Source organism: Lineus longissimus, chromosome 7, assembly GCF_910592395.1.
Source record: "Lineus longissimus chromosome 7, tnLinLong1.2, whole genome shotgun sequence".
In the NCBI taxonomy this organism is placed as follows: Eukaryota; Metazoa; Nemertea; class Pilidiophora; order Heteronemertea; family Lineidae; genus Lineus; species Lineus longissimus.
Window position 1 is genome coordinate 749,509 of NC_088314.1, and position 27,116 is coordinate 776,624.

At 42.2% G+C, this 27,116-nt stretch overlaps 1 protein-coding gene across 9 annotated transcripts in view; it reads right to left on the reverse strand.

The window, feature by feature from the left end:
* LOC135490726 (FERM domain-containing protein 4B-like) overlaps nucleotides 1-26,496 on the reverse strand; it is a 43,876-nt gene extending 17,380 nt beyond the window's left edge. For 4 of the 9 annotated variants that reach the window (XM_064776130.1, XM_064776131.1, XM_064776129.1 and 1 more), the window contains exons 1-11: nucleotides 23,682-25,928; nucleotides 20,205-20,270; nucleotides 19,438-19,532; nucleotides 13,168-13,260; nucleotides 12,110-12,194; nucleotides 10,363-10,442; nucleotides 9,620-9,703; nucleotides 9,258-9,323; nucleotides 3,873-3,930; nucleotides 3,018-3,104; nucleotides 2,672-2,748 (exon numbers count right to left, since the gene is read on the reverse strand). In XM_064776130.1, coding sequence (XP_064632200.1) covers nucleotides 2,672-2,748; nucleotides 3,018-3,104; nucleotides 3,873-3,930; nucleotides 9,258-9,323; nucleotides 9,620-9,703; nucleotides 10,363-10,442; nucleotides 12,110-12,194; nucleotides 13,168-13,260; nucleotides 19,438-19,532; nucleotides 20,205-20,270; nucleotides 23,682-25,694 — 2,804 coding nt within the window. In that variant the 5' untranslated portion in view covers nucleotides 25,695-25,928. Of the gene's footprint in view, nucleotides 1-2,671; nucleotides 2,749-3,017; nucleotides 3,105-3,872; nucleotides 3,931-9,257; nucleotides 9,324-9,619; nucleotides 9,704-10,362; nucleotides 10,443-12,109; nucleotides 12,195-13,167; nucleotides 13,261-19,437; nucleotides 19,533-20,204; nucleotides 20,271-20,811; nucleotides 21,171-23,681; nucleotides 25,929-26,316 lie in introns of those variants that run through there. The other 5 variants (XM_064776134.1, XM_064776133.1, XM_064776132.1 and 2 more) reach the window with 3 other exon arrangements.
* Between the last annotated feature and the right edge of the window lie 620 nt (nucleotides 26,497-27,116).

A 27,116-nucleotide genomic window follows, 5' to 3' on the forward strand; every position in this document is an offset into this window, starting at 1 on the left:
CAGTGTGATATGATTCGAAACAAAAATCTAAAGAACATGAGAAAAAAATCTTTGAGCTAGCTTGCAGACATGTTGGTAAGGAAATCAAAATAACACAAGTGCAAAGGGCCACGCAAATTCTATGTTGTATTACTAGACAAACTAAAAATGAAAATGTCTCTTTGCGGAGATCAAGAAAGACTGATATTCTACAATAATCGTACTAGAAGAAGCTAATCTATTTAAAGTCCAAACATTGAACTTCTCAAGAAATGAAGCAAGCAAAATTAGAAGAGCGCACTATATTGACAAGTCACGCCAAAACACTTGATTTAGTTGTTTTGTTACCGATTAGATGAGCATGCAATGATTTGGGTGGTTGGACCCTAAATGCCATGATGAACAACCTAACACCCCTATTACTTAAACATGGAAGCTTCTGGCTATAATAAGACACAAAAGCAGAAGGAACCGTTGTGAGAAAGTAGGGGTGTAGGCTGGTCGACTGGAAGAACAGATCACCAAAAGGTGCCATGAGCTTTGAAAGAAGGTGCCTCTGATACATGGTTTGATTTGTGACTCATGATGGCTGAAGTTAGAATATTATACAAACATGTTAATAGCGTTGTTACAATCACAGGAAAGTTCACTTGATTCGTTGATATCCCTCAGTAATCTTCACCCAATACCGCGACAGATCACTGATTTTTACTGGTTTCTTATACATGGCTAAATGAAGAAATTTTATATTATTTTGGAATCGATGTCACAAAATGTCAACAAGTGAAAGACTGATGTAATTAATCGAGATAAATGAGCCATTTAGAGCAGACGAGACCAAAGCCTTAGGAATGGTTAGAACACAGTAGGTTTAGGAGAGGACGGAGGGAGTTTGAACAGAGACATGGATGTGACAAAGCTATGGATGTAACGAAGACACTTTGAGACATCCAAGTAAGACGAAATGAGGACTAATTGCAAAAACTGCAATTAAGCAGAAGACCATCCGTTTATCTTGACGCTTGTGTTATCTCTCATATTCCCCTGTATATGGCTTGTGTTATCTCTCATATTCCCTTGTATATATGGCTTGTGTTATCTCTCATATTCCCTTGTATATATGGCTTGTGTTATCTCTCATATTCCCCTTGTATATATGGCTTGTGTTATCTCTCATATTCCCCTTGTATATATGGCTTGTGTTATCTCTCATATTCCCTTGTATATATGGCTTGTGTTATCTCTCAAATTCCCCTTGTATATATGGCTTGTGTTATCTCTCATATTCCCCTTGTATATATGGCTTGTGTTATCTCTCATATTCCCCTTGTATATATGGCTTGTGTTATCTCTCATATTCCCCTTGTATATATGGCTTGTGTTATCTCTCATATTCCCCTTGTATATATGGCTTGTGTTATCTCTCATATTCCCCTTGTATATATGGTAGCCCACCCGCCAGCCCATCAGTGTTAGTGAAGGCCATACAAGCCTATGTAGACTCCTCCTAGCTGATCACTGTCACCACAGAAACCAGAGATTAGCATTACTGCAACAACATACCAAGGTAATTGAGTTACAGCAGGCAACTTGTGTCCTCATTTATATCAATAAAGACACAGCTAATCATAATACACACGATACTAAATGCTTTAGCAGGTTATTGATATAAGACCCATAGAAAATCATTCTATCTTTATACCACAGATCGGAGGATTAACACAAAATGTTAGAAAGCATTGACATCAACATGCAGTTGTGACAGGACAGTTGCCCCACAATTATCAGTTCTATTTCAGCAATAGTCTGATTCTGGCGCGTCATATGCCTCAAAGTGACCAGGAAGAGATCACAATACCAACACAGCATCAGATAAAGAACTAAATGTGCCAGTTAATAGCCTGGTCAGGCAATCACTGGATGATCAACTGGGCCACCAATCACAACTTGCTAATTAGGATATCAGGAAATCCTTGTCAAGTATTCCCTGTACATGACATTCTCTGCATGCTTGGGTTAATTAGAGTTGGGGTATACAGGGTCGCCCGATAAAAATGAAGCTTTTGTCAATTGGAAATTGACATGTCCATAAAGGTATGTATTGACATCACCGAGCATACATGAGGAGATTGAGTTAAGACATTGAAGAAGCAGTTATGCATTGATTAAGAACCACTTTTAAGGACTGAATATTTGAAGACATTTTCAAACATTTGGTCAGCAATCGGGGAGAATGTCATAGTTTTCGCAAATTTGTCATGGATTTGTTAAAACTGACACTTTTTATTGAAGTCTATTAATGCATGTGAAGATGGTAGTATTAGGCCCATTTTATTAGAGCATTGTGCAGTCCTTAAAATGGTTATGACACGAAACTGATCCATGAGGAAAGTTAAACAGAAGGATTAGGATTCTTAATAAAACTCGCCATCATAAGCCACAGCCATGAAAATAATCAAAACAATAAGAATTGAAAAGTTACCTGCTTTTTTCCAGCCATCTTTGGTTTGCAGACTAGACGACGATTCGGAGAGACATAACTACTATACACACATTCGACAGTGAAGCATTAACATACAGGGATTTGATTGGCTGCCACATGCTAGCAGGCAGCCAATGAACACAGAGACACCTCCTTCAAAGCAGATGTTACATTATGCGTTGGCAGGCAAGAGTTAAGGTCTGTACATACCGTTTTGGGTCATGCACTTCTATTGAGAATTTCTTGTCTCGGAAGTAGAGATTTTCTAACTGCTTCCACGCAAACACCTGGGGAGGAAAGAGTTGAATACTATAAAGGAAGATGCTGCTAAAGAATGAAGACAACAGCGAAGAACCCTCACACTCCTGATCACCTCAACCATCATGTCACAGCCGACTTCCTCTCCAAGTCTCCACAGCAGACCTATGGTCAATACAAGTCATGGTGCTTTGGTTGAGCAGAGTGGAAGAGGGGGTCTGGATACTGCTCAGTTCTCATAGCGGGTAAAATTACATCAATACACAGGGTTTCAAAGAGCAACAGTAGAAAATCTTACTCGTCTTGGGACTTTCTTGTCACAGTGGTCATACTGTGAGATTCCCTTGTAACTCAGACCCAACCACCACGGCAAACCACTCTTGTCCTAAAACATAGAATAAGTGTAGTATTAACATCTTTTCAAAAGAAATCTGCTGGAAGATATTGTGACTTTCATAAGGATGAAGTGACTATTAGCCGTGGAATTTCAAGTTTGACAAAAATCTGCAAAATATAAACAGCAGAATGTTTTTAATGGGGTCAGACACGTTGACATATCAATGTCTGCCCTCAGACACACTAGATTATACATATATACATATGTGATCAATTTCACAATCAGGTTTGAGGCCCCACCAAGTGAAGTACACATGCAGGCCAATTTATTCCCCATTGACTGAGACAATCACATCCATTTCCCATAATGAAACAACTCAACCAGACAAACAAGCAAAACGAACAAAGGAGGGGGTCATTGAAAGCTGTGAATTGTGACTGTTCTCTGCCTATTTGGCAATAGACAACTGTTGGGACATACAGGCACTGGACAGTCCTGTTAGGTGTATCAGTCAAGTGTCCTCCATGTGAAGGATACATGAGGGAGAGGACAGGACATGGTACACAGGGAGGGGGCATATGGCACATGTGTACATGTGCACAGTACCACTAGATGGCACATGTGTACAGTACCACTAGGTGGCACATGTGTAGAGTACCACTAGGTGGCAATACCAAAACAAGACAAATGAAAACATTGGCATAATACCCACAGGCACTGTTAGCGATGAAAACACAATATTCATAACTCTTTGGCCAAAACCCCAGCACAATGTGTGAGGATTCCCATACGATATCGACATGGTCCAAAACTCACCTTTACTTCATAGTAATGTATACCATATGTTGGACATGATTCACAGATGGTCATATAACTATAAAGAGAAAGGGAAAAGTATCATTAGTCTACTCATTTCCTGAGGTTCTCATTAAAGTCTGAAATGCCTGATCAGGTATTTCAGCTTGCCTGCAAGCAAAGGAAAGGGACGATACATGTTGACTCTAAAGGCTTTGACCATGTTCCACTCCCCAGAAGTGCTGGTGAAGTACGAAGTGTCACAAGCCCTGGAGTCAGGATGCTATGGGGACCATAATGACTCCAGACCAACAAGGGCCGACAGATTACAATGTGTAACCCTTTGAAACGCACTTCAAGAGATATAAGCCTGAGACCCTGAAAATATCAAATGCCACTTGATTCCTGAAACTTCCCTCCAACTCCAATGCTTACCAACATCGCACCTCGCCAAACCACCTGTAGTCAATGAAGTGAAACTTAGCTCCGAGCGATGCACCCTGCCTCGTGGAATAACCAGAGAATGGACCATTCATGCAGACATTCCATCAGAATCGATGCAAGATACAAAGATGCAGATCTCAAGGTGACGTCTGCTTCAAGCAAACTTCCCCATTTTCATGTACATTGATGCACTTTGACACAGAAGTAGTACAGTGATACTATAGCCAACTTGAGATGAAATCAATTTAGAGACCACTTCATGATGGTTTCTCAAAATCTTCCATACACAAACACATAGAAATGTACACATTTTCCAGCCCATCTCGAACTGGGAAAGATCTCTACAACTGTGTTATTTTGGAAACAGCGGCACCTTTGTGACGCAAACTTTCGACATCCGGTCCAAGACACAATCGTTTGACAACAATGCAGCCAACAATGCAGCCAACAATCGCACCAACAATGAGCTAAACGTAGACAATGTTACGATATTTTCGGCATGGTTTCACTCGATTCCTGTACGATAGGCTTGATTGATGCTGAGATATGCTTCAAAGATTTGACAGGAATGTCCGCCAAGTGATCCCAAATTTGTACCTGATACTTGTCAGTCTTGTCGAACTTCAGCTGGTCATAGATCAGATTGGGGGATTGTTTGAAATCTCCTAGAATGGCTGCCTGATGCTCCCCCTTCTGTAACTCATACCGCTGATGCTGCCATGGATGACATGTCCACAAATAGACGGAATGTAACTGAGGTATCCATTCCTCGTTTGAATGGGTAATTGGGGCTCTGTCATGCAGAGGAGGAACCTTTTATCCAGGTTTCCTTTTGGAGGGACACAGCTTATATTTGGACATATTTTAAGAGAAAGAAAGATACCATGCAGGTTCTTTTACCACATCAGCCATCAGACTCTCAACTTTGTGGCAGTCACAAGGATGGTGCAAGGCTAGTTCCTCAAGAGATTGATCTTCAATTCTGCTCCCCCCTTCAGCTCTACAACAGTCATTGAAATATCGATATTCAAAGAATAGTAGAGCGAAAGTCACAGAAACTGACTTTATTTTTTCTTTGATATCATTATTATGTAGCCAAGGCAACTTCATAATACCAAGAAGTAATAAAGACTAGTCTTTATGAGATCTTGTTCTTGTTTATACATACCACAAGTCTGATGCTTCCAACAATGACACAATTCAAAGACAGTATCCAATAACACGAAAGTTTGGGAAGACACCGATATTTGATGCTTCCAATGAGAAAGAATCGGAGAGCAGCGACAGAGAATCAAGTTCACTCACAGTCAAATGACAATAGAATCGGGTACTCATTTCCGTTTTGCATTCCTGTAATATTCCCAACTCATTATAAGACAATTATTCCATATTTGACTACAATTATATCACGGTCAATTTAGATGGGGGTTATTCAACAGAAATCAATGAAATGTTACATAACATCAGGATAAGTGGTGAACCATACAGATGTCACTACCCGGCTGACAGGCCAAAAGGATCATGAGCAGGGGAGACCACTATTGTGGTTTAAAGTCTGTTTATCATGCAACCAAAAACAGAATCATCCATGGTCAGTTGGTTTGAGCTATATACATGGTGGTAATACAATACACAACAGCACTATACATTCCTATTACACCAGATCTCTGAAAACTTGTTGGACCAGTTTTCACCGAAGAACCAATTAGATTATGCAACCACTCCCATTTGTCTTCATTATAAGATCCAATAGTTCATCTATTACAATGATCCCATTTTAAAGAAAATAATTCTTAATTATCTCATCCTTAGTTTTACGGGTCTCAGAGGGTCATTAGAGGATCACTTGTGGAATTGAGATGAAACTGTCCCCAAATTGAACTCAGCAGTTTGCTACAATGAAAGTTCACAGGTTATAACCACTTGATGGGTCTGTTGAGAAATGACCTAAAAACACACAAGGATGGAAGTCAAAAGGCTTCCATCCAATCCACATGCTCCACCCCTTGCATGTAACCTGAAGCTCACCAATTGCTAAACCCACAAAGCTACCAGAGAGATAGAAATCACGATTCAGCCACTTTTCTCCATTTTGCAAGGATGACCTTGTCCGTGACAGCGTGCACACATGAACGCCTCCCTTAATTATACAGAGACGGGAATGAGGTTAATTAACAAGCAGCCAATTAATGAAGTGTGAATCATATCAACGCTGATAATCACATCGGAGAAGACCGAGTCTTGGTATCAAGCATAACCACACAACACATTTCTTCACAGCTCACATATCGTGAGGAGAACTGTGGACTGGCATAACCAGGAAGAAACTATGGCATCGTCAAATTCAAGAGGTGACACCCTCCATGTGATCTAACCCTTTCATTGTGAACAACATCACAGCCATATTTGTCCCATTTTCTGGCTTCAGTGTGTATAGCGGCCTCATTCCTCAGCTTATGCCTCCAGTCCAATCAACTGCAGTTCAGACTACTCTCAGGAATCGCCCACCTCAAGATTACTGGTGGTCTTCAGCTCAAACTACACATTATACTTTTTTTCTCATATCAAACTTGTTTCAAACTGCACACCCAATATTTGCCAATGTCTCCATCACGAGTGTCACGGACGAATGTTAAAGACTTGCTCCACGATTACTCATAGTGTACTCACCACTCATTTCCTCGTCCAATCAATAGGAGTAATTGGTTTCGATGTAAATCTTATGAAGTCGCATCAAGAAACATGCGAGTGGAGTGAAACATTAGCAGAGGATTTCAAGATCTTGTGACTTGGAGGACGTCTGCTTACGAAATGATACAATCAAGTGTCTGAATGACTGAAGTCCCCTGGGGACGGTGACAGCAGACGGCTCATCCAAATTGACTATGTTCTGTAATCCTCACAGCGATGCACGACGAAGTAAGTGAGAATGATGCAAATGATTTGCTGGTCATTGGACTATTCATGAAATGAGGAAATGAATGTCTGGGGTTTCTCCTCTGCTGACCCTAGGGAATGACTGATTTCTTGAGGCGTAGAATTGACCGTTCAGAGACAACGAGTGGCAGGATTCTTGAAATCAATGTCTGAATGATGGAAGGTCTCCGGTCACCTAGCTAGCCTCCCTTGTCTCCCCACTTCAAGCTTTTATAAACCCACATAGGGTTAAACAAATGACATTGAAAACTTCATTAATTCACTCCATTTCGACACCAATTAATTTCCTACAGCTTCAGGAGTGACTCAACAACTTGGTTGCAGAAACATGCAACAGAATATCATCGTGACAATCAACGGGGCCGCGATGTGTCCAGGCTCCGTTATGTGAGTGAACAAGTATAATGATACCCCTCAACGGGGCCGCGATGTGTCCAGGCTCCGTTATGTGAGTGAACAAGTATAATGATACCCCTCAACGGGGCCGCGATGTGTCCAGGCTCCGTTATGTGAGTGAACAAGTATAATGATACCCATGAGGGTTTGATGGAGGAGACTGAGTCACTCACTTGTTATCAGGGTCTCTAAGTGTTGGCTCTTGTCAACTGTCATCAAAATGCTGTGTTTTCCACATTGTGACAGAATTGAAGCCTGGACTTATTCCATTGCTACAGACATGTCACTGAGTCTTGTGGTATGGTTAATAGCTGTCTCAGAGGGTCAAATTGCAAGGCATGTTTTATGTCAAAGGCAGTCCTGTTGCAGATCAAAGCTCCAAGTCCCCATCAGGACCAGGAAAGTTCTTCCTCCAAGGACAAAGCTGAACTATCTAATCGACATAGAAGTTCTTCCACCAAGCCTCAAATACAAATGGCTCTATTGAAACAGAGTTGATCAATTAATCATCAATCCAGGGCTCAGCGAGTAATTTGTAATCATGACACCCACAGGAAATCTTTTTGAGTGAGTATCATAACTCACTATGTTCACAAGTGTTTTTCACCACTAACTTAACCAACTGGGAATACGTTTCAACATATGAAACTGATGGGGAGACCGAGGCAATGTTCATTATCCCACGGAAGTGGACAGGAGATGTCCACGAATGAGGTGTGAATCGCTTTAGCCTGGTGGCAAGTGGTGACTACACATCCATAGTCCACGGCACAATAATCTGAATGCAGTGGATCAGGTTCATGCAGGAACTCATGTCTGTCATAGATCTAGCAGAGCCTTGGCTGCATGGAGACAACAACACAATACATCAAGAATGGGTTATAATTGCTCTGGGGCTGGAATACCCCGCACAGTGCAAGATTTACAACAGCTTGCTCAGAGATTCATGACTGGAATAAGCAAGAGAATGTAGAATGAGTGGAATACAAACGAGGGAAGATTTCACTCAACAGTTCTCTGAAGACATAAACCAAGACCTAAGCAATCTTGCTGGCCAGTGTTGTGTCCGACATCCTGTATCTCCTGTGTCACGGAGCTAGCATCGTGCTACAGACACGAGGTGTCTTATCTCAGATCATCATGTTGGCACATGCTGCAATTTGTCCACACTACTTGTCAAAACGTCCACGATACGATCTCCCAGCTCTGGGTGACATTCTCCAGGACACATTGACTCTCACTTAGATTACAGATAAATCATAAATGGTGATAAATCGTCATGTTTCTTGATGAGCAGGGACCCTTTCCACGGCCAGGGTGACACATGATCATGCCAAGCCATCGCTGGCTGAGGGACCAGATGAGTCATTGATACTCTGGTGTTCACCCTTCAGTGTGGTTACCTAAGTATCACCGAGGGACTATTAGGAAGTGGCGGGTACATCCTTTTACTGTTCATTCTTAGATGGCAATAGGCATATTGCCTTGTGCACACTACACCAACAGATCACTTCCCAAGTCCCAGTCACTCATCACTTCTTTCGTCACTACAGTTCCTTTACACACATGCTTAGCTTTAAGAAATCATCACGGAAGGCATGATACATTCTAAATTAAAGATCTACTTACTTGACTATTGCAGATCCCCGAGATAATCCAGCGAGTTTTTTATAGTGAGTTATGATCTCATCCTCACTGCAAGACAAGAAAGTATGGTGTGGTAATGTGACATATCTAGACTAATTGGGAATCTGGACACAACCTAGATCGAGTGATTCATTACGGTAAAGGCCAATTTTACCAAATCATCTCCAGCATTGCAACGGTTGGGCTAACACAAACATTACGTTGATCTTATCAGTGGCTTGCTTTTCTCTGGCTAACGGCTCCCACACAAGCTGCAATTTTTGTTGCAGGACGCTGCATTTTGTGAAACAAATGCACAACAAATGCACCATAGGCCTATAGATCAGCATTGAGCTAGGACGTACCAGTATGAGAGAGAAGGATGTTCAGTTAGAGTCCTCACAGGAATCAATGGCAGTCTCTTGAAGTCCTCTCTGGCAGTGTCCTCACTGAAAACAAAATACAAATCATTTGAATGACTTGTAAATGGAGCTATGCCCAACCAGTACCACACTTTTTCTTGACTCTGGAATTTGGCCTTGTTTCTGTGAACTGACCTTGTCAAGGCATGTATACATGTACATGTAGGCCTACATATAGAGTGTAAACAAAGTATTCTTTTGTTCAAAACAGAAAAGATATACTTAGAAGCAGCAACAGTCACTAGGTCAATCTTACAAATTCTGCCAGGGAAGATCTTAGTGCGGAAAAAAACGGGCGATCGAATATTCTGGAGTTTACAGTAATAGAAACCCTGCTAATCACTTGGGGATAATGAACTGATGTAGCGATGTCTTGTTTCAGGACAAGACAAGATGGCTTTGATCCAATCTCCATTAGGTTCAAGTCAGCCTCAGGTGAGGATCAGACGAGGAGAAAAAGCTTTAATTCCGCTTTTGATGCCAGGTGTCGGAGAAAAGGCTTAAAACGGATGGCTTATAATGAGGACGACCGGAGACATGTTTCATTAGTGAGGATTAGAGATTGTTTTTGACGTTTTAAAACATCATGTCGATTGTCTCGCGAAGTTCAGTGATCAATTTCACTCCACAGGATTGGTGAAGGATAATGCAACGTTGGACAGATTTGGAGGGAAATGCATACTTACTAAGTAAAGTCTCCATGTGTCGCCTGCAACACATGTGCAGCGAGTTCAAAGACAGTCTCACTGTCACACTCGATGATACCCTGCAAAGACACAAACAAGGGAAGTGGAAGAGTGGGTTACACATGCTTTGACTTCACGATGCCCACGTCGATACTTCTACTTCACCTGAGAGAGCTTGATGAATCTGATGATGTGTCAATACCTGCTATAGATTCACCCCCAGGATAACCCTCCTTACTAACGACCCACCCTTATACCCTGATCATGGATATGACCAAACCTTATACTCACCTTGGAAGAACAAAATAATCAGGAAAAGACAAGACTATTCCTGCAAAATCGAATCTGATCACACCAAAATATCAGACTCGGAGAACCACATGTCTTCTATCATCTCCTGCACCAAGCTAAATAGCCCTTACTAACGTAACAGAGACCTTTAAACCCCTGAATTGTAGGGTTATATAAACCATCCTTTATCAGAATAAAGAGCATGAATTCCAATGTGAAGGGCACTGGGATTTGTGTTGAATGGTGGAGAGATTGGTTGGGGAGTGTCATTGTGCGAAGGTCAAAGAACTTCCTGGAGTCAATGGAGGAGATTTGACAAGGTTTGGGGACAGGAATAGATGAAGGGATTTGTAGGGAGTGGTGTGGAGTGGGGGTTCAGGTGGTGGTGGCGGGGTATGAGGCAACACAATCATGGCTTGGGTACAGGAATAGATGAAGAGATTTTTAGGGAGTGGTGTGGAGTGGTGTGGAGTGGGGGTTCAGGTGGTGGTGGCGGGGTATGAGGCAACACAACCATGGCTCAGGTACAGGAATAGATGATGGGATTTGTGGATCAGACACAGAGGGAATGGTTTATTGATGGAGGAGAGGCATGAGACAAGAGCACAAACCATGAGTAATCTTACATCTAGCTTTCACACCATTTGTCATGCAGGCATCGATAAGCCAAAATCTGTGTTGAAAATCTCAGTCAGGTTTCTGACATCAAATCCACACTTTTCCCAAACATTCCAACATACCACCTGCCACTTATCCTAATATTCCATATCGAATATAATCCTCAAGGTAGAAGTATGCCAATAAGCTTTCCAAATGAATTCACCACACATTGCACTGGTGGGCTATACAGCCTGAAAACCCAAATATTAACCTTCCAAGCAAAGCCATTGTGGGGCTCTCATTCACAATAGGCCCATTGTTATGCTGACAATTGGAAAAGTTTTTTCTAAGAACTACCAACATTACCCTCATACTTGCTAATTGTTCTATTATATTCAAGTACTTGGAAGGATTAGCTGAGTATCAATTTGAAGGGGAAGGGACTCATAAAATCATTCTAAAAGCTACTTACAAGTAACAGTTTTGAAAAGAAGCAGACACTGCTTCATAATATGCAAACAGCTCTGCCCAATCTTTCAAGCTGAGACTTGTAAGTCATCATATTTCAAAGGGAGTGCGGCTCTTGGCTTCTTCAAGCCTTCAAAGTTGATGACAATCTTTAATCAACTTGACTCTCAGATCCGGACACCTCTCTACTGAGAACAGCATTGTCTGTCCCAAGGGGTGTCCTGAATAGGGAGGTTCTAACTCCACATCAAGTATGTATGCTCAGTGTTGGCTCGAACGATCTACTAATTCAATTTCCTCTTGAAAACGATGTTTAAATCTCCGCCTGCAATCTGTTGCACAGCACTGCCTACTCATTAGTGCGAGTTAACGATTTCTCTCGGCTTACCTTATAAATGTTCTGTTTGGCTTGTAAATAAAACACCTCTACGGTCGCTCGATCTCGCAGGTATCCTATGGACTCGATAAAAAACCTGCAAAGGTAAAGGAAAAGCTATGAAAATGGAGTTTATTCTGGTGTGGTGCATCGGGAGAACAGTGTCTTGTCCAAGGTTACAGGTTGGAGCCATCATGGAGCTATTTTAACCCACTACAGCCAAGCGCAGGCGTTAACTTGGGTCGAGACATCCAATGGAACACGTCTGCTTTCTTTGGAACAACTTCTCAACCCAACATCTGTTTCAACATTGGGAATATTTTGATATGAATAAGCTTTTTTCCAAATGACTCCTCAGTCTGTAGGCTAAGGGACGTGTTTAACTACAGGGGTGTGCCAATTAATCAAGCAAATATCGCTGAAAGAAATCACCCGATGATGAGGGCAATGTGATGATTTCTCCATTTGCTGTTAGAATCAAGTACAAAACCAATAGAATTAACCTTGATAATTCTGTCAGCGAATAGCTGCCACTTCTACTCGAGAGGTTCGACCGCCATGAACCAGAAGATTGCATGAACCGAATCAGTGATGCAAAATGTACGCCAGTACATACTGTGACTTGTCCTTGCATACACCTTGAAACATGGATCCATTTGAGTGAAAAGTGCACTCCATCAGAGTTAAATATGATAATGGATTTGGAAGAGGCAGCTCTTCCAAGTGACAATTTCCACTGTAAACATCATCCTCAGAGTAAATGGTTTGTAATTTCGTTGAATCTATATCAGCAACATGTCCATGAAGAGACTTTAGATGCATTACCACTGCCATATTTGACGTTAAGTGGAGGCAGCCAATAATCACCAAATGAAATGTCTCAACATGTTTTGAATTTGCCAATAGAGAGCAGTTTGTACCAGGCTGGAATTGGGAGGAGAGGCTGGTTCAAACTCCAATACACGCACATCCAACCACCAGCCTTTGACACAAGACACGAGATACAGACGATAGGTTACCATTGGTAGATTGCTGTTGGCGATCAAGGTTGGAGCTCAACTTGGGCTTACCTGACTAAAAAGTGTAAAACTAATGGACCGGACTTCTTTGGAAAATCATGTTCTAAGACTCGGCGGTCGAGCTGTAACCAGTTAAAATGGCCGCTGGAAAGAGAAAGACGAGAAAACGAGTTAGACATGAGCAACATGGGACACATTTGAGGGAGGAAACATGCAGTTCTTCATGTGTTAGACAGTCTTCAAGGTCTTCCATCTACCTTATACCATCTACCTTATACCATCTACCTGATGTCGGACCCGCCTATCACCTTCCCCAAGCAAGCAAAATGACAAATTTGATCTTGACCTTATGGACTACAACACACTGCGACCCTCGTATGCAACATCAGACTGAGCTTCTCTTCTGGTTTCTTCACCAAGCCAGCACAGAAAAACTCTTTTTCCTGCCCATTACATCACAAAACTCTGCATCCTTGGAAGAACGTGCACTGAATTAGTAACAGTATGCACTCTCCATTCATCAGTTCTATACAAGAGCACATGGCACTGAAGGGAACCGATCCCCATAATAGACGAATGAGCAATAAGCTAGTTTATGAGATCCAGCAAATGAATCGGGAAGATTCGAACAAAAGAACGTAACTATTCTTGCTGATTGTTACTGAATGGGAGGCTGATGAAAATAGGGATCAAGCTGCAGCAATAAGTGATGGCGATGCTGGGGGATTAGTGATCTGCCTTGATGAAACTGAGATTAGCATTGCACATGGGGGCAGATTACGCTATCTCTATTCAGAGAGGAGTGCAACAGGACATGATGACTAAGGAGACCCAGTCTAGAGAACAACGATTTCCAAGGATCTTGCCAAGTTGCAGTCTTCGTAGGCTCATGTCTTGAATTGTCATCTAGATCGCCCAAGGCTCTGACATGACCACAGGTCACCTTGAGGTACCTCAGTAGAAACTAAAGCTTCATCACCAAGTCGATGAAAGGTTCCAAGGAACCGGAAGTCTTACTGGCCTTGTGGCTTTCATAGTCAGTAAATCTTCAGGTAATCTGGTACTGGTATCTGTGAATCAACCAGAGACACTTTACCTATTCAGCAATCGTAAACATGCCAGTCTCACAAAGGCTTGTGGCAAATTGAACCTAGAGGAAGCCAGATGAAGGAAGGGGAGTGGTCCTGGTTAGGGTCGGATTAGTAACGGCCTTCAGGTAAACTCGTTTGTTTACTCCCATGAGTCAACTAGTGACACAAACGTACAACAGCTTTGGAGGCACATGTTTTTTACAGCCAACACGTGGAAGTGGGTCGTGGAGGTGGAGGTGGGTCGGTACAAAACGGATCCCAGCAATTAACTCTGCAGCAGGCACAACGCTTGTCAGCTGGTCATAAACAGTGTTTTTCTGATAGTGTGCCAGAGTCATGTTTCCTGCCTTGGGGCAGGTCTATAAGTAAAAGCAATACATCCCAAGTTTCGCCCCGAGTCATGAGTGTGCGGGGCCATGCCACCAGCAGCAGGTACAGCCCAGCCCGTGGTCACTTCCTATCTCATGTTTCAACACTTCCTGGCCAAAAACCTCACAACCAACTAGAAAAATATACATCACCTGGCAAAGTCAAGAAATTCATCCTTGAAAGTGAAAAAGTTCAAACGGTGCCAGAAGACCGCTTTTGAGCCAGGTTTGACTGAAATCAACCGAATTTCTTGGTAAGACGAGGTGGCTTTATTTCCATGGTTCACTCTTTTAACCCAGATGGCCCCAATTCATCTCATTTTTTTGTGGAAAATAGTCCATACAATAACATGAATCAGAGCATTTATACAGTTAGAGTAATTGTTGTGGAACGCCTCCACTTCAGGTCAACAACGAGCCACAGGTCTCTAGCTCGACATTTACAAACAGGATAAGTGAGGAAAAACTATCAAATGGACAGAGCTTGTGAGAGAAGGACACTTCCCCTCCACTCACAACTAGCGGCACATGTGACAACCGCTCATTGCGTGGTCGCAATTTTCACCAATTAAGCCACCATTAGCAAATATTTGAACTATTTACATTGAATGAGACTGAACTTTGCAGTCCTTGTGTTGACAGTTGAGAAGGTCATAGACAGATCCACTTAGTCTAGTTTTCAGTTTGGGGAAGTCTAGGTACTGGGCCTACATGGGTACCGTAATCTCATCAGGGTGGCGTTCTCCCAATGTCCCATTCCCAGAAAACATGAAGTACACTCTCCCAAACTGTACATGGTGTGCGTGTGAACCTTGACGTGAATGTCGTCCCTCCCACAGGCCACACCCCCTTCACACCCGGGCCACCCGTAATGATACCCCATTGAAAACCCACTCAGGCAGGAAATGTATTTTACACATAAAAGCTGTAATATCGCTTATGATATGAAAACCTTTGATAATCATTTACATTATGTTAGTTTTGAATGGAGAGCGACATCCCATGCTCACATATAATCGAACCCATTCACTATAACATGCATTTCTGTCCCCGCCGGAAAGAGGGTGTGTGAATAGAAACAGAAAGGACAAATCACATCATTCATATCCGTATGTTCAAAGATCTTAAAATGAGAAATGATGATATGGAGGTTGGACGCGGTCATTGGGTCCGGCCATGAAAGGTTGACACAAAGCAAGATGACCATCACTCGACCAATAAACTTGTAATTGCTTCATATATCAAGGTATTCAGGGAATTCACCCAAGATTTTGGCCACTGCATAAGGAACCCTGCCCCACTACATGAACAGTAATGTACTGGCCGATCCATGAATGTACCCAGTACCACTCCACTCAAGAAGATCCATACTAGCAAAGCCTACAATCACTCATCAGACACGCTCAAGAGACAACTGATGAGTTGACTGGACGCACAAGACAAACTCATCATACTCCAAACCAATATCCTTGTCGTACTTGCCTTATAATCCACAGGAAATTGAGAACTCCACTGCGACTGTATCAGCCGACTCCAAGGAACAGAGTGAGACAGTCTCATCCAGTGAGTCAATCATAAAGCACACTTTATGGAGATGGGCATTGGGTATTTATACAAATCCGGGTAGGCACCGCAAGCAGTACTCTACACTGATTGTCAGGTTGTGACTGACATACAAATGTCATATATACAATGGAGAGTGAGATTGAATGGGAGGGTAAACAGTGACATGATAGGTGCAAGTGTCACCCGGCACCAGATGGTGATTACATGACGGTGGTGGCATCATCATATGATACAATGGCAAATTCCATGGCACAACCTTGATAAATACTTGAACTACCAATTAACCAACAGACATTCTGACTCTCAACAACAGGACAGGATCACATCATTTCCAAGTGCAAAACATCTCATTTCTGAACAACTAATTAAAAACTTGATTGGTCTTTGTTCGTGACGACACGTTGATTAGCCGGTGATAGATTATGGACATCTGGCTCGTGGTTTGAAACAATGATACTTCAAACTTGTTTCCAATACTTGAAGGCTGCTGTTTCAATCAATTAATTGGCCATTTTACTATTCGACTTTACTTTTACCTACAAACTCTGAATCAGTTCATGTTTTTCACCGAGGGCAATTTTTACAGTGAATAGTTATTTGCCATTCTGTTTTGAGACACCCTGTATACCTCAATAATTCACACGCACTTTATTTCCCAGCCTACCAGTCTCCAATCAACGTTGCAATTAACCCCAGTAAGCTGAAAAAGTGCGGGCTTCCCGGTACAGGAGAGAGCAATTAAAACTCGATCACAGTGAATCCAAAACTATCTGATCTCCGGCACGATTGTTAACATGATTAAAGTCATCAAGTTATTTCCTCTCTGATTATATCTGACCAGCGCTGCTTTACTGAGACTCCTTTGAAGCCACTACTCTACTCAGCATATGAACTGTTTCATGATTTAGCCCTGTGCCACGGAAATTAACTAAAGCAGTGTAACTTTCCCCAGGGGTAGGGAAAATAACATCTAAGTGCTGCTTGAATTCTGAGAATGACAGTTTTGAAGAGGAAGGTTTGTGATGCTATTATAGGATGAAGTCCCTTGGGCTGTCACCTCAACAAGACAACGATGCCAAGCATCGAGCAGGTAATGAAAGGGTTGAGTTAATAAAGCGAATCTTTAGAGCAGTACACCCGGCAAGCCTTCATTGATATTCAAGCTACGATGGCTTGGACTGTAGCAAAGATTATGGTTTTTTCTCCCAGCACCTGCTTGGAGCAGCTTTTTTAACATCTGCCAGAAACACACCTGGCATCTTTGCTACATCTTAATTCTTCTTGCGGATGTCCTATCATATGGTAAAGTGATGGCATGAAGAGTTTTGGTTCTTTGTTTCAGTTGGCTATGATGAAGCTGTGGGGAAGTGAGTATGTGACTTGCCATGTTGCTTTCTCCCGGGACGCCGAGGCCATTTCGATCAACCAAGATGATTGCGGAGCAGTGTGTACTTCAATTCGTTTCTCCCAGAAGAACTTGTACAATGTTCCCATTTTAGAAATGTGAAGATCTCCACACATCTTGCCTACCCCAGCAACACTGCCAGCCAATTCATTCCTTGGTTGGCTCATTTAGAGCAGCACTGGCCATACGATCCTGGGGTAACTGATTGTGAGGGTGAATGCAGCTATTCGATTCCTCCAACATGGCCAATTGTCAGGTTAGTTGAGGCCATTTGATTCCCCAGTTTAATCTGGAACATGTACCCCATCATCAATGTTTACAGCTATTCAGATTGGCCAACCTTTCCATGGTGTTGATGTCAGATTTCTGGTCACATCAATAGGACTCATAGAGTTTACAGAGTTCCCCCAAATCCACCAGCCTGTATTAGGCTGGTTATGGACCAAGGAACCCTTGACCTATTCAACAAGTTCAATCAATTATTAATTAGGCTTTGATGTGGCTTCTGGGGGCTATTGTGTCTGGCAATGACAGGATTGGTGATTGACATTTTGTTTCTGTTCAAGCAGAACTAAAGGTTGTGAAAGCTGGTTCTGAAAGAAGCTACAGGGTGATGGGTCTTCAAGCTCATTCAGATGAGCAGGAACGAAATCCAATCCACCTGCTGAGCTATTAAGATTCACCTCGAAACTCGTTTTATCGCTGATTTAGAGCAGTCTGTTTTGATTTGATTCAAATCATTCACTGGACCAGATAATTTGTGATAATTTTAGATGAAATAGTGGTCTTATTCTCAGAATGCTTTGCTTTATTCATGCAGTTCATCAATGGTGGCAGACAAAATGTATTTTTGCTCCCTGGGACAGTTCAGCAACTGACAAAACCTCACTGGCAAAAACATTTTTACATCTCATCTCATATCAAGTATCTGTAGCTCCATTAATTGAAATTCCATGTCCACGAGTGGCTATCGAGTGAAAAAGAGAGATGGTTTTCAACCAGATCACCAGGTCATGTTTATACTGCTGAATATATGGCACTAATTGATCCATATGTGTTTTATTGACTTTCACAGGAAACCAGGGCTTGCTTTCCTTGTCAGTGTCACCTGGCTTCATCATGAAGTATAGTCCATGGTCACAATTTGTGGGATAATCGAGAAAGTATAGTACTGAGACCACCACTCCACCAAAACCCTGCCAGGAATACTCTCTGTACATTATACTCACAAACAGGCTTATGGCATGATACCGGGCATTAACTCAGCTTTACTAAGCTTTAACAGTATAAGCCTACTCACATTCGTTAATGAAAGATATTCATGCAAAATAAGTTGAAAATCCATATGTTATGATCTGGAGGCATACAGGCAACTATGGAGTCTCTGGTCTGTGTTCAAAATGTAAACAATGCCAGGGAATGGTACACCTGGGTGAAGGCACCATCAATGCTTACTGTCTAGATGACCCCCCTGCCCTGCCCACAGTGACACTCTTACCTCAAAACACAATGGGAATGACAAATCCTCCAAAAAGTAGACTGAAATCACTCTTAAACGGCAATATGGAAGTGGACAGATAGTCCTTGATGTGTCAAACACACAGCACTGGCACCACACAGCTACTCAGTACTTGGAACACCAGTGCTGCTGCCTGTGAACTGATTAGAGTACTACATCTGTATGCAGGCTCAGCAGACCACTGAGAACAACAAACCAGTTGGAAACAAAAGTCCACGTGGCTGTATACCACGCAGACTTTCACCCGTTGGGTATGTTTTTAGGTTGGTTTAGACTGGCTGGCTGGGTATGAAGTCAAGACAACAGTAGCTGGGTACAGCCACATACAGTGATGAGGAAACATGACTCGTGCTCATTACGCTTGGTACTTACGTATCATCAACGAATGCTAATCCACAGTATTCCTTTTCCTTGAGGTTGTAGTGCGAGGCTACCAGGTCGAGCAGGTCACATGACAGGAGCTTTGGCTGAAAACAAACAGAGAAAAAAATCTAATAACGAAAACTTTTCAAGTCTGGAGACTCACCAAATCTCACTGAAAATCTTGGGATCTCGTATTTCACAAATAACCTTCTACTCTTTGGGAACCTTTTAAAACTGACCTTGCTGATGAACTGTTTATGTCCTGACCTACATGAACTGTGGTCAAAATGCGGAAATCCACCAAAGACATGTTGACCAATTAAGATTTGTGTGATAATCAGCGACTCATCAGCATTATATGTAAACATGTAAACTCTCTCATTACATCATATGATTCTATTCATAGGATTAGCAGATATTTGTCACTGTTGACCAACCTAGGTGAGGTAACCACAAGGATAACAGCTGATCAAACAACCTGAGGTGAAAATTTACATATTTGGGCATTTAGAAGCGACATGATACCCATGAGGGTGATGTGGAGAGGGCCCGATGACCTAACACGAACAGCTACACAAACAATGGATTTCTACTCAATTGGTTTATGAGATTTCATACAGGCCACCAGTGCTGCCATCTGATAATCACAAGAAGAACTACTTATCAATTCTTATTCCTTGGCCTGGACATATCTCTGATATCTCTGAGAGTCTAACAAAATCGCTGGTTGTGCAATTGTCTCTGAGGCAGTCACCAAGGTTGTGCCATTGTCTCACCTGAATGAGAAACTCGAGCTTCCTTTCATCTAAGAGTAGGACCTGGCTCTTCCTTCCCTCAGCCATCTGTAAACATACAAAGGGCAAACAACATGAGTAAACGCTCAGCGGAGAAAACCACAACTTTGGAGAAATCTCTGTGGAGAAGCTGAATTCTTTGTCGGTCAACCTTCTGAAACAAGACACGTTTAAACAACACGGCAAACTAGAGCAAAAGTTAATAGAGACAATGATTGAACAAAATGAATTAATACCAAGAACTAATAAATTAGGTCATATAAATAACAGAATCATGAATGATATGTTCATGGCTAATCAGAACCCTGGGGGTGATCGAATGAAATTCTTGTCCCGAATTTGTTCCATGCAACATTCATCACACCAGACTGTACATTCTGCCACAGACAGGACTGTCCTTCATAGCGACTTGACATGAAGCAAAGATGTATGATATGTATTGGTTTATGATCTAAATGAAAACATTAGCTCAACTGAATAGATGAAGAGGCACCCCTTGTCAAAATGCAATATGATATTGTCAATTGCAAAAGGTCCATATGGCAGTTTCAGCTAGAGGGATAGTACCCCGCCAAGAACAAACACTCACAATTTGTGTTAAATCCATTTCTGAGAATGCATTATAAAGGGACGTGGCTGCTTCTCGAGCTTTAGAAATTGAGCCACTCCTTCTGACAGCCGGTAAGGACAGTTTCCTTCTGACCAGGCGGAGAGGGTCGACTGGAGGTTCCATTCTAAACACTTCACGCACTTACGCAGGTACACTACTGTTTATAATCTATAATACTCCACCTCAGGACTAGCACTAAGAGTGAATGCAGTTAATTAGCACAACTGATTAGCCAAGAAAGTTTTGGGAAAGAAGGTGTTAATCCATGGCAACTCATATCTGTAAGTTTTCCCGAGAATAGCTCAGTCAAAAAACAGTAGCTCATCATATGACACCTCAGCAGACAGCAGGTCGACCAGCAGACGACAGGCAGAATCAAAACAAACAAAAGTTTTGAAGAAAAAGTTCCAAATTTTCAACTCTCTATCTAACAACCTCAGAAGTTTGCATTCCACTTGGGAAAGGAAGTTTAATTCATTAAAATGGGAGCAAATAGTTGATACTATAAAAGTATAATGTCTTCAAACCATTGTCCTCAAGGGCTGCATCTTGAACTTTGAGATTTCCCATGCATCTGCGTCATACCAGTTGCAAGTTTGAGGACGGAGAATGGGTTTCTAGGAATCCGCCACATTTAACCCACTATTTGTTGCGTACTGTGCACCACTGAGTCACCAGTCTATCCTCATCATCCAAACAATTCGCTCTCCACAGGAAAAACTGGTGGATAATTCCAGAATCCAAACAACCTTTCACTTATCAAATTACTATATTCCTCTGACAGCATAAATCACATTTTAACATGTTAAGTTTTTAACAAAATCCATGAAAACTTGAAGATTCTTCATCACAACATCGACCATTTCAATTTCAGAACACTCTAAATAAAGAATTCAGAAGTTCACAATTGAATCTCCAACTGACTGTACTTTTCATCAGAGTGGAAATAAAAGTAAATCAAATGGCAAGCCAGACAGTTCCAGACTGGGTGAAGAAAAATGAATTAGAGTCGAACCAATCCGTGAAGAAATAGCAACAACTGGTTGAGCGAGGCAATCATTACCAGGAAGAAACATGTTGGAGTATCGTTCAGTATCTGTCACAGCATGAAGAGGCCCAACTCAAATCATCAAAGCATTTTCGATGGATTCCTTCAGCAACTGGTTTCAAATCTGTTCATTTCAATACAGCTACTCAAAGTGCCAAGTGATTCAACGTGAAGTCATGTTTTCCTCGGGTTGAAACCACAATCCTGAGTGTTATTGAAGAGATGACCATCAGGAGATCCCGTGAAGTGCTAGTCCCAACTTCTTTTGACAGATGCAAGACGGAACTTTACAAATTTGTCAAAACAAACACTTGATTGGATGACCAACAGTTGGAAATCAGGAAAGTAACTAAACCAAGCGAAGAGAGGAGAACCTTATCCTATATAATTTCACCTCTGTTGCATAAAGCAAGCTTTTGAAATCACATGTAAACACTCATAAGACACAAACATGACTGAATTGCAAAATGAAAAGTGCCTATCCTGCGTGTCTTGTAGTTTCCTCCGCTCGACAGGAAACAGGATAGAGACCATTAGCAACTTCTTGTCATGCAATATGACGACAGAACCAGGGGACCTAGATATTCAAAGAACCTCAACAATAACATGCCAAAACTCGAGAAAACTCAAGTGGCATCTCAAGGCGGCCTTCCTCAATATGATATACTTTGGATTTATTTACATTCAAGTTTATTATTATATTCGAGGCTGGTCATGTATCTTTTAAAAATTCTCAAAAAATACGGAAAAAAAACACTGAAAGTTCATGACCAACACACAGGGGAAAAAACCATGTATGCCTCTGTCCCATCCTCTGAATTCCACTTGACAAGGCAGACGGGGAGATAAGGCCACTTCCTCATAACACAATACTAATAGAGCCACCTACCACATCAACAAAGAACTAAAGTCAACCTGTCTGTCTACATGGTCTAACCTCATCGCACACTCAAGATAAATGAGTGACTATTCAATGAGGAATATGATTGACATGTGGAACATCCCAAAAAAGCCAGAGATAGGAACAAAATACACATCAGAAATAGTTCAGGGAAACCACAGCATTAGTGTGATGTTCAAGGAAAGCATTACCACTCGAGACAGACAGAAAATAGAATACCAAAACTAATTATCGCAAAAATGCAAAAAGAACCGACCAGTTAGCCGCAAAAAGATGAAAATACATTTGATGTGAAGTTCTATGAGGAAGAGCGTGTTCGTTATAACTTCACCTGCGGCGTTACAACCAGAAACATGGAAGAGATACCTTGAGATGCCTCAAGCCTAATTCCCTGGAACCCAAATCATTCATTTACAGCCCAGGCAACCTTCACAGGTAGCCGCAGATTTCAAACTTGTTGTAAATTTGTAAACAATATGCAAAAAAACAAAGAGAAACTTCGAATGTCAACCAGCATGAGCTGATTTGGGTTCTCCTTTACACTGGGAAAGACAAAAATTCACTTTGGCTCCAAGCATGATCCATAGATCTATTTTCTTCCCCAGAATGAGACTACCTGCTCTATGATAACAATATCATACCAAACAATGTATCCACGGACCGTACACTGGTGAACCATATCTCCCAACATGTTGAGAACATACCAAACCCTTGATCAGGATGCCTGTTATGGGACCTGTAATCAGGATCGCTGGTACCCAAGCTGATATACTCATATTTCGAAGGCTATCTTGAGCTACCACTGGTTGGCCCCGACGACTCTACATAGTGAGCTAGTGATTGTTGCACCGGTTCTGGTCAAGTATACTGAAGACCAAAATGTTCAGAGAAAAGACTTACCAACAATTCGAACTCAAGATCATCCTCAGGAGCTGAAGGAAGTCCAGAGGACTCTGCCTGTTCCCCCTGGTCCTGTTTGAAATCATCACCAACTTTATCGCTGGAAACAGGCTGCTCCTCAGAATGTCTATGTTCTAGTGAATTTCCCTGGCCAGCAAATGAAGATGAAGCCAGCATGTCCATTGAATATGACCGCTGTCCGAGTCCTCCGTGGTTTGGACTTGGAACAGGAAGGCAGTCTGAGTTTGTTGACCCCTCTGAAAGCCTGCGTTGAACTGAGTCTCGCCGATCCGATGGTGGCCGAGCCTGGTCATCAAGTTGATGGTCAGAGGATGTTGACCTCTTTGAATATCGAAGCTCAACTGAATGATTGGAATCAGGTTTGGCCCTCGTAATTTGAAAATCATGAAAGGAAGACATATTTGTTGTTTGTTGCACTTGGTCAGATGAGTCTGAATGTCTCCATTGTTCATGGCAAGGCCTACTCTCAGTAGACCTTGGTGGTTCTTCTGAATGCCTCCGATCTTCAACAGTTCTATGATCATAGCTTTCATGGCTATTCCCTTGGTAAGGCTTGGGGGCAGTTTGGTGAGGTGAAGGTGACTTGGGAAGAATATCAACTGAACGTGTGCGCAGTCCATTTCTTTCAAGGTTAGGACTTGGAGCAGTTTGACCACTGAAATTCCTTGACTCATCCACAGCTCTAACACTAGTTCTAGTTTCATAGGACCTGACATGGTCCTCAGCATGGACCCTTTCTGATGGTGAAACAACAATAGAAGGGATTCTCTCTAGCTGTTTCTCAGCCTTCCTTGGAGGACCTGGGCTGTCATAGCTTGAGGCGGGACCAGTTTGGTTTGTGGGGAACCTTGGCTGCTCCTCAGACTTCCTCGGGGGCCCCTCACTCCCATAGTTGGAGGTGGAACCAGTTTCGTTAGAGGGGAACCTTGATTGTTCCTCAGACTTCCGCAGAGAACCTGGACTGTCATAGTAAGAGGCCATGGAACCAGTTTGGTTTTTGAGGAACCTTGGTTGCTCCTCATGATGTCTCTGTGATCTTGGATCATTTTGTGGGTCAGGGTGCCTTCTACGTTCTTCCGGCTTTCTATATTGTCTGAAGTCCTGGTCTGTTGGGCTCTTTGGACTCCTTGGGTTTTCCTTCGAATACCTCCATTGTGTATATTCCTTTACATACCTCGATTGCTCCTGCGGATCCCTCGCATCTGCCTTTGGATCTGTTTGAGTGCTATACGTCCTAATGAACTTCTGAACAGGAGTATACCTGGATTCTTCCAGCCTTCCAGAGTTCGGACTCGAACCTTTGTCTTTGTTAGAAATGTCTGCTTGTTCTGCAGATCGCCTGCGACGTGGAAGGGTTTCATTACCTGGCCTGGCCTTGGACCTATAAGCAGGCAAAATCGTAGGTCTATGTTGCTCCTTATCATTGGAAGGCCTTACACTGCGGCTAGACAAAAGTCGAGGTCTCCCTACTTTTTCAGCAGAACCTCTGGATTGTCTCAAGTTGAGTTCACTACGATATTGCTTGGACCCTGCCAAATTGCTGGGGGATCTAAGCTGTCCTTTAGAATCCTGCTTTTCTTCATGATCACTGCGCTGGGGCCGAGGCCAAGTCTGGTCATAGGAAGGGCTTGGTTCCTCCTCTGAAGGTAGATATCGGCCTGAATCAGCCCCGCGGTATGGCCGCAGATCAGTTTGATTGTCAGACGACTTGGAGTTGGACTGTTCCAATACATCCATTGAGTGCCAACGTGGCCCAAGCCTTCCATAATTTTCATCTGTTCCATACCCAGAAGTAGATCTGGAGAAGGACCCAGTTGGATCCCCTGAATACCTCACCTCCCCATGACTAGGTCGGTAACGACTTGACTGCACTTCCCTCTGACCATGATCACGTTGGAATTGACTGGGTGACTTAGAAAGTTCAAATGAACTCCTGTACTGTTTCAGATGGTCAAACGAAGGGTCAGAATCCAACAAGTTAATCATAGACATTTCCACGAGTTATCCAATTAACCTGTGAATGAATTTCTCAGCAAAAACTGTCACCTCATCCTAAAAAACGTCCGTCATCAAAATGGATGACACTACTGATAATATGACTCATTTTACACGCATATACAAAAAGATAGACACCCAGACTGAACTTTATGACGTGATTAAATTCTCCAAAGTAGGCCCTACATTTAGACATTTATATGTATTGAAGAGAGAAATTGTATGCGATGGACTAGTAAGTTAATAGGTCAATCTTTTATATTAACTTATCAAAAACACAAAAAGAAATCCACTTCTTATCACACAAGGCCTTGTTTACATGCATTCGTATCAGGTCGTGGACATAAAATATCCACCCACCGCTTTACTTTGAACAAAATATACTGGGTAATATTTTCAATTGAAATATGCTAATGAACAGATTGAAATAAGGTCAATGTCTGAATAAATATGATTTCATGGCACAAATACATGTGGTCTTACTAGAGAGGTTTGACATATTCCCATTCCTATGTGGAGAGGGTGACCTTGATAGAGGGGTGTCTGCTAAGGGAGGTTCCACTGTATTTTCACATATTCTGAAAGTTGTTTGTTGGCATGCTACTCCAAGCCCACTTACCATCCTGACTTCAAAGGCCTTCACCATCTCCTTGACTGACGGGAACGTTACCCCGCTGTATCTAAACACATACAACACAGACTTCCTCCGTCTGATTCCATTCTCTCCCTTGATCGTCGGCTTCAGTAACTTCTTAATCGCCTCGATCACAAATCCACCTGGCATTCTTCACATCCACGCCAACTCAATCCAATATTTCAGCAGGATAAAGAGTCAGAATCAGGTGTTACCACCTCATCTACAAGGTCATGTTCCTTTTGAAACTGCATGCCCCCAAAGCAGGTTTTTACACCAAGTTTACTCCTGTGTCCATACTGGCCTTTTGCCTCCACTGCTCGTGAGAATAACTGATGTTTCCCAGCTTGTGATATTCAGCATGGGCTTCCTTTGCCAACCACGTACCGCAAACCAGCTTAAGACATTAATAAATTGGTGATCATGGGCCAAGTATTGCCAGATGTAGGGTAAGAACATGTAGTTACCAAGCTATTAAGTTTACCAGTTATTCATGCGTGTTTCGCAGTACCAGGTTCTGCAATATAGAGCATGTTGATGGGAAGGGTCTGCTTCAAGAGGAGTTTGCTCCATTCTGAAGTAGATTTTTCAACACTATGCACACAGCCTGTTTTGGGAAACATCAGTGGAATGGAGGCAGATTGGTACTCCACACTCAACAGGTAGCAGAGAGAAAGCAGTTGTTGATGCACTCAGTCCCTTTTATTGTTGTCAAACAAACAAAACCATCCCCACCCAATCTAATTACCACTCAAGTTGAGAAGGCTCCATCACAAGACTTGACA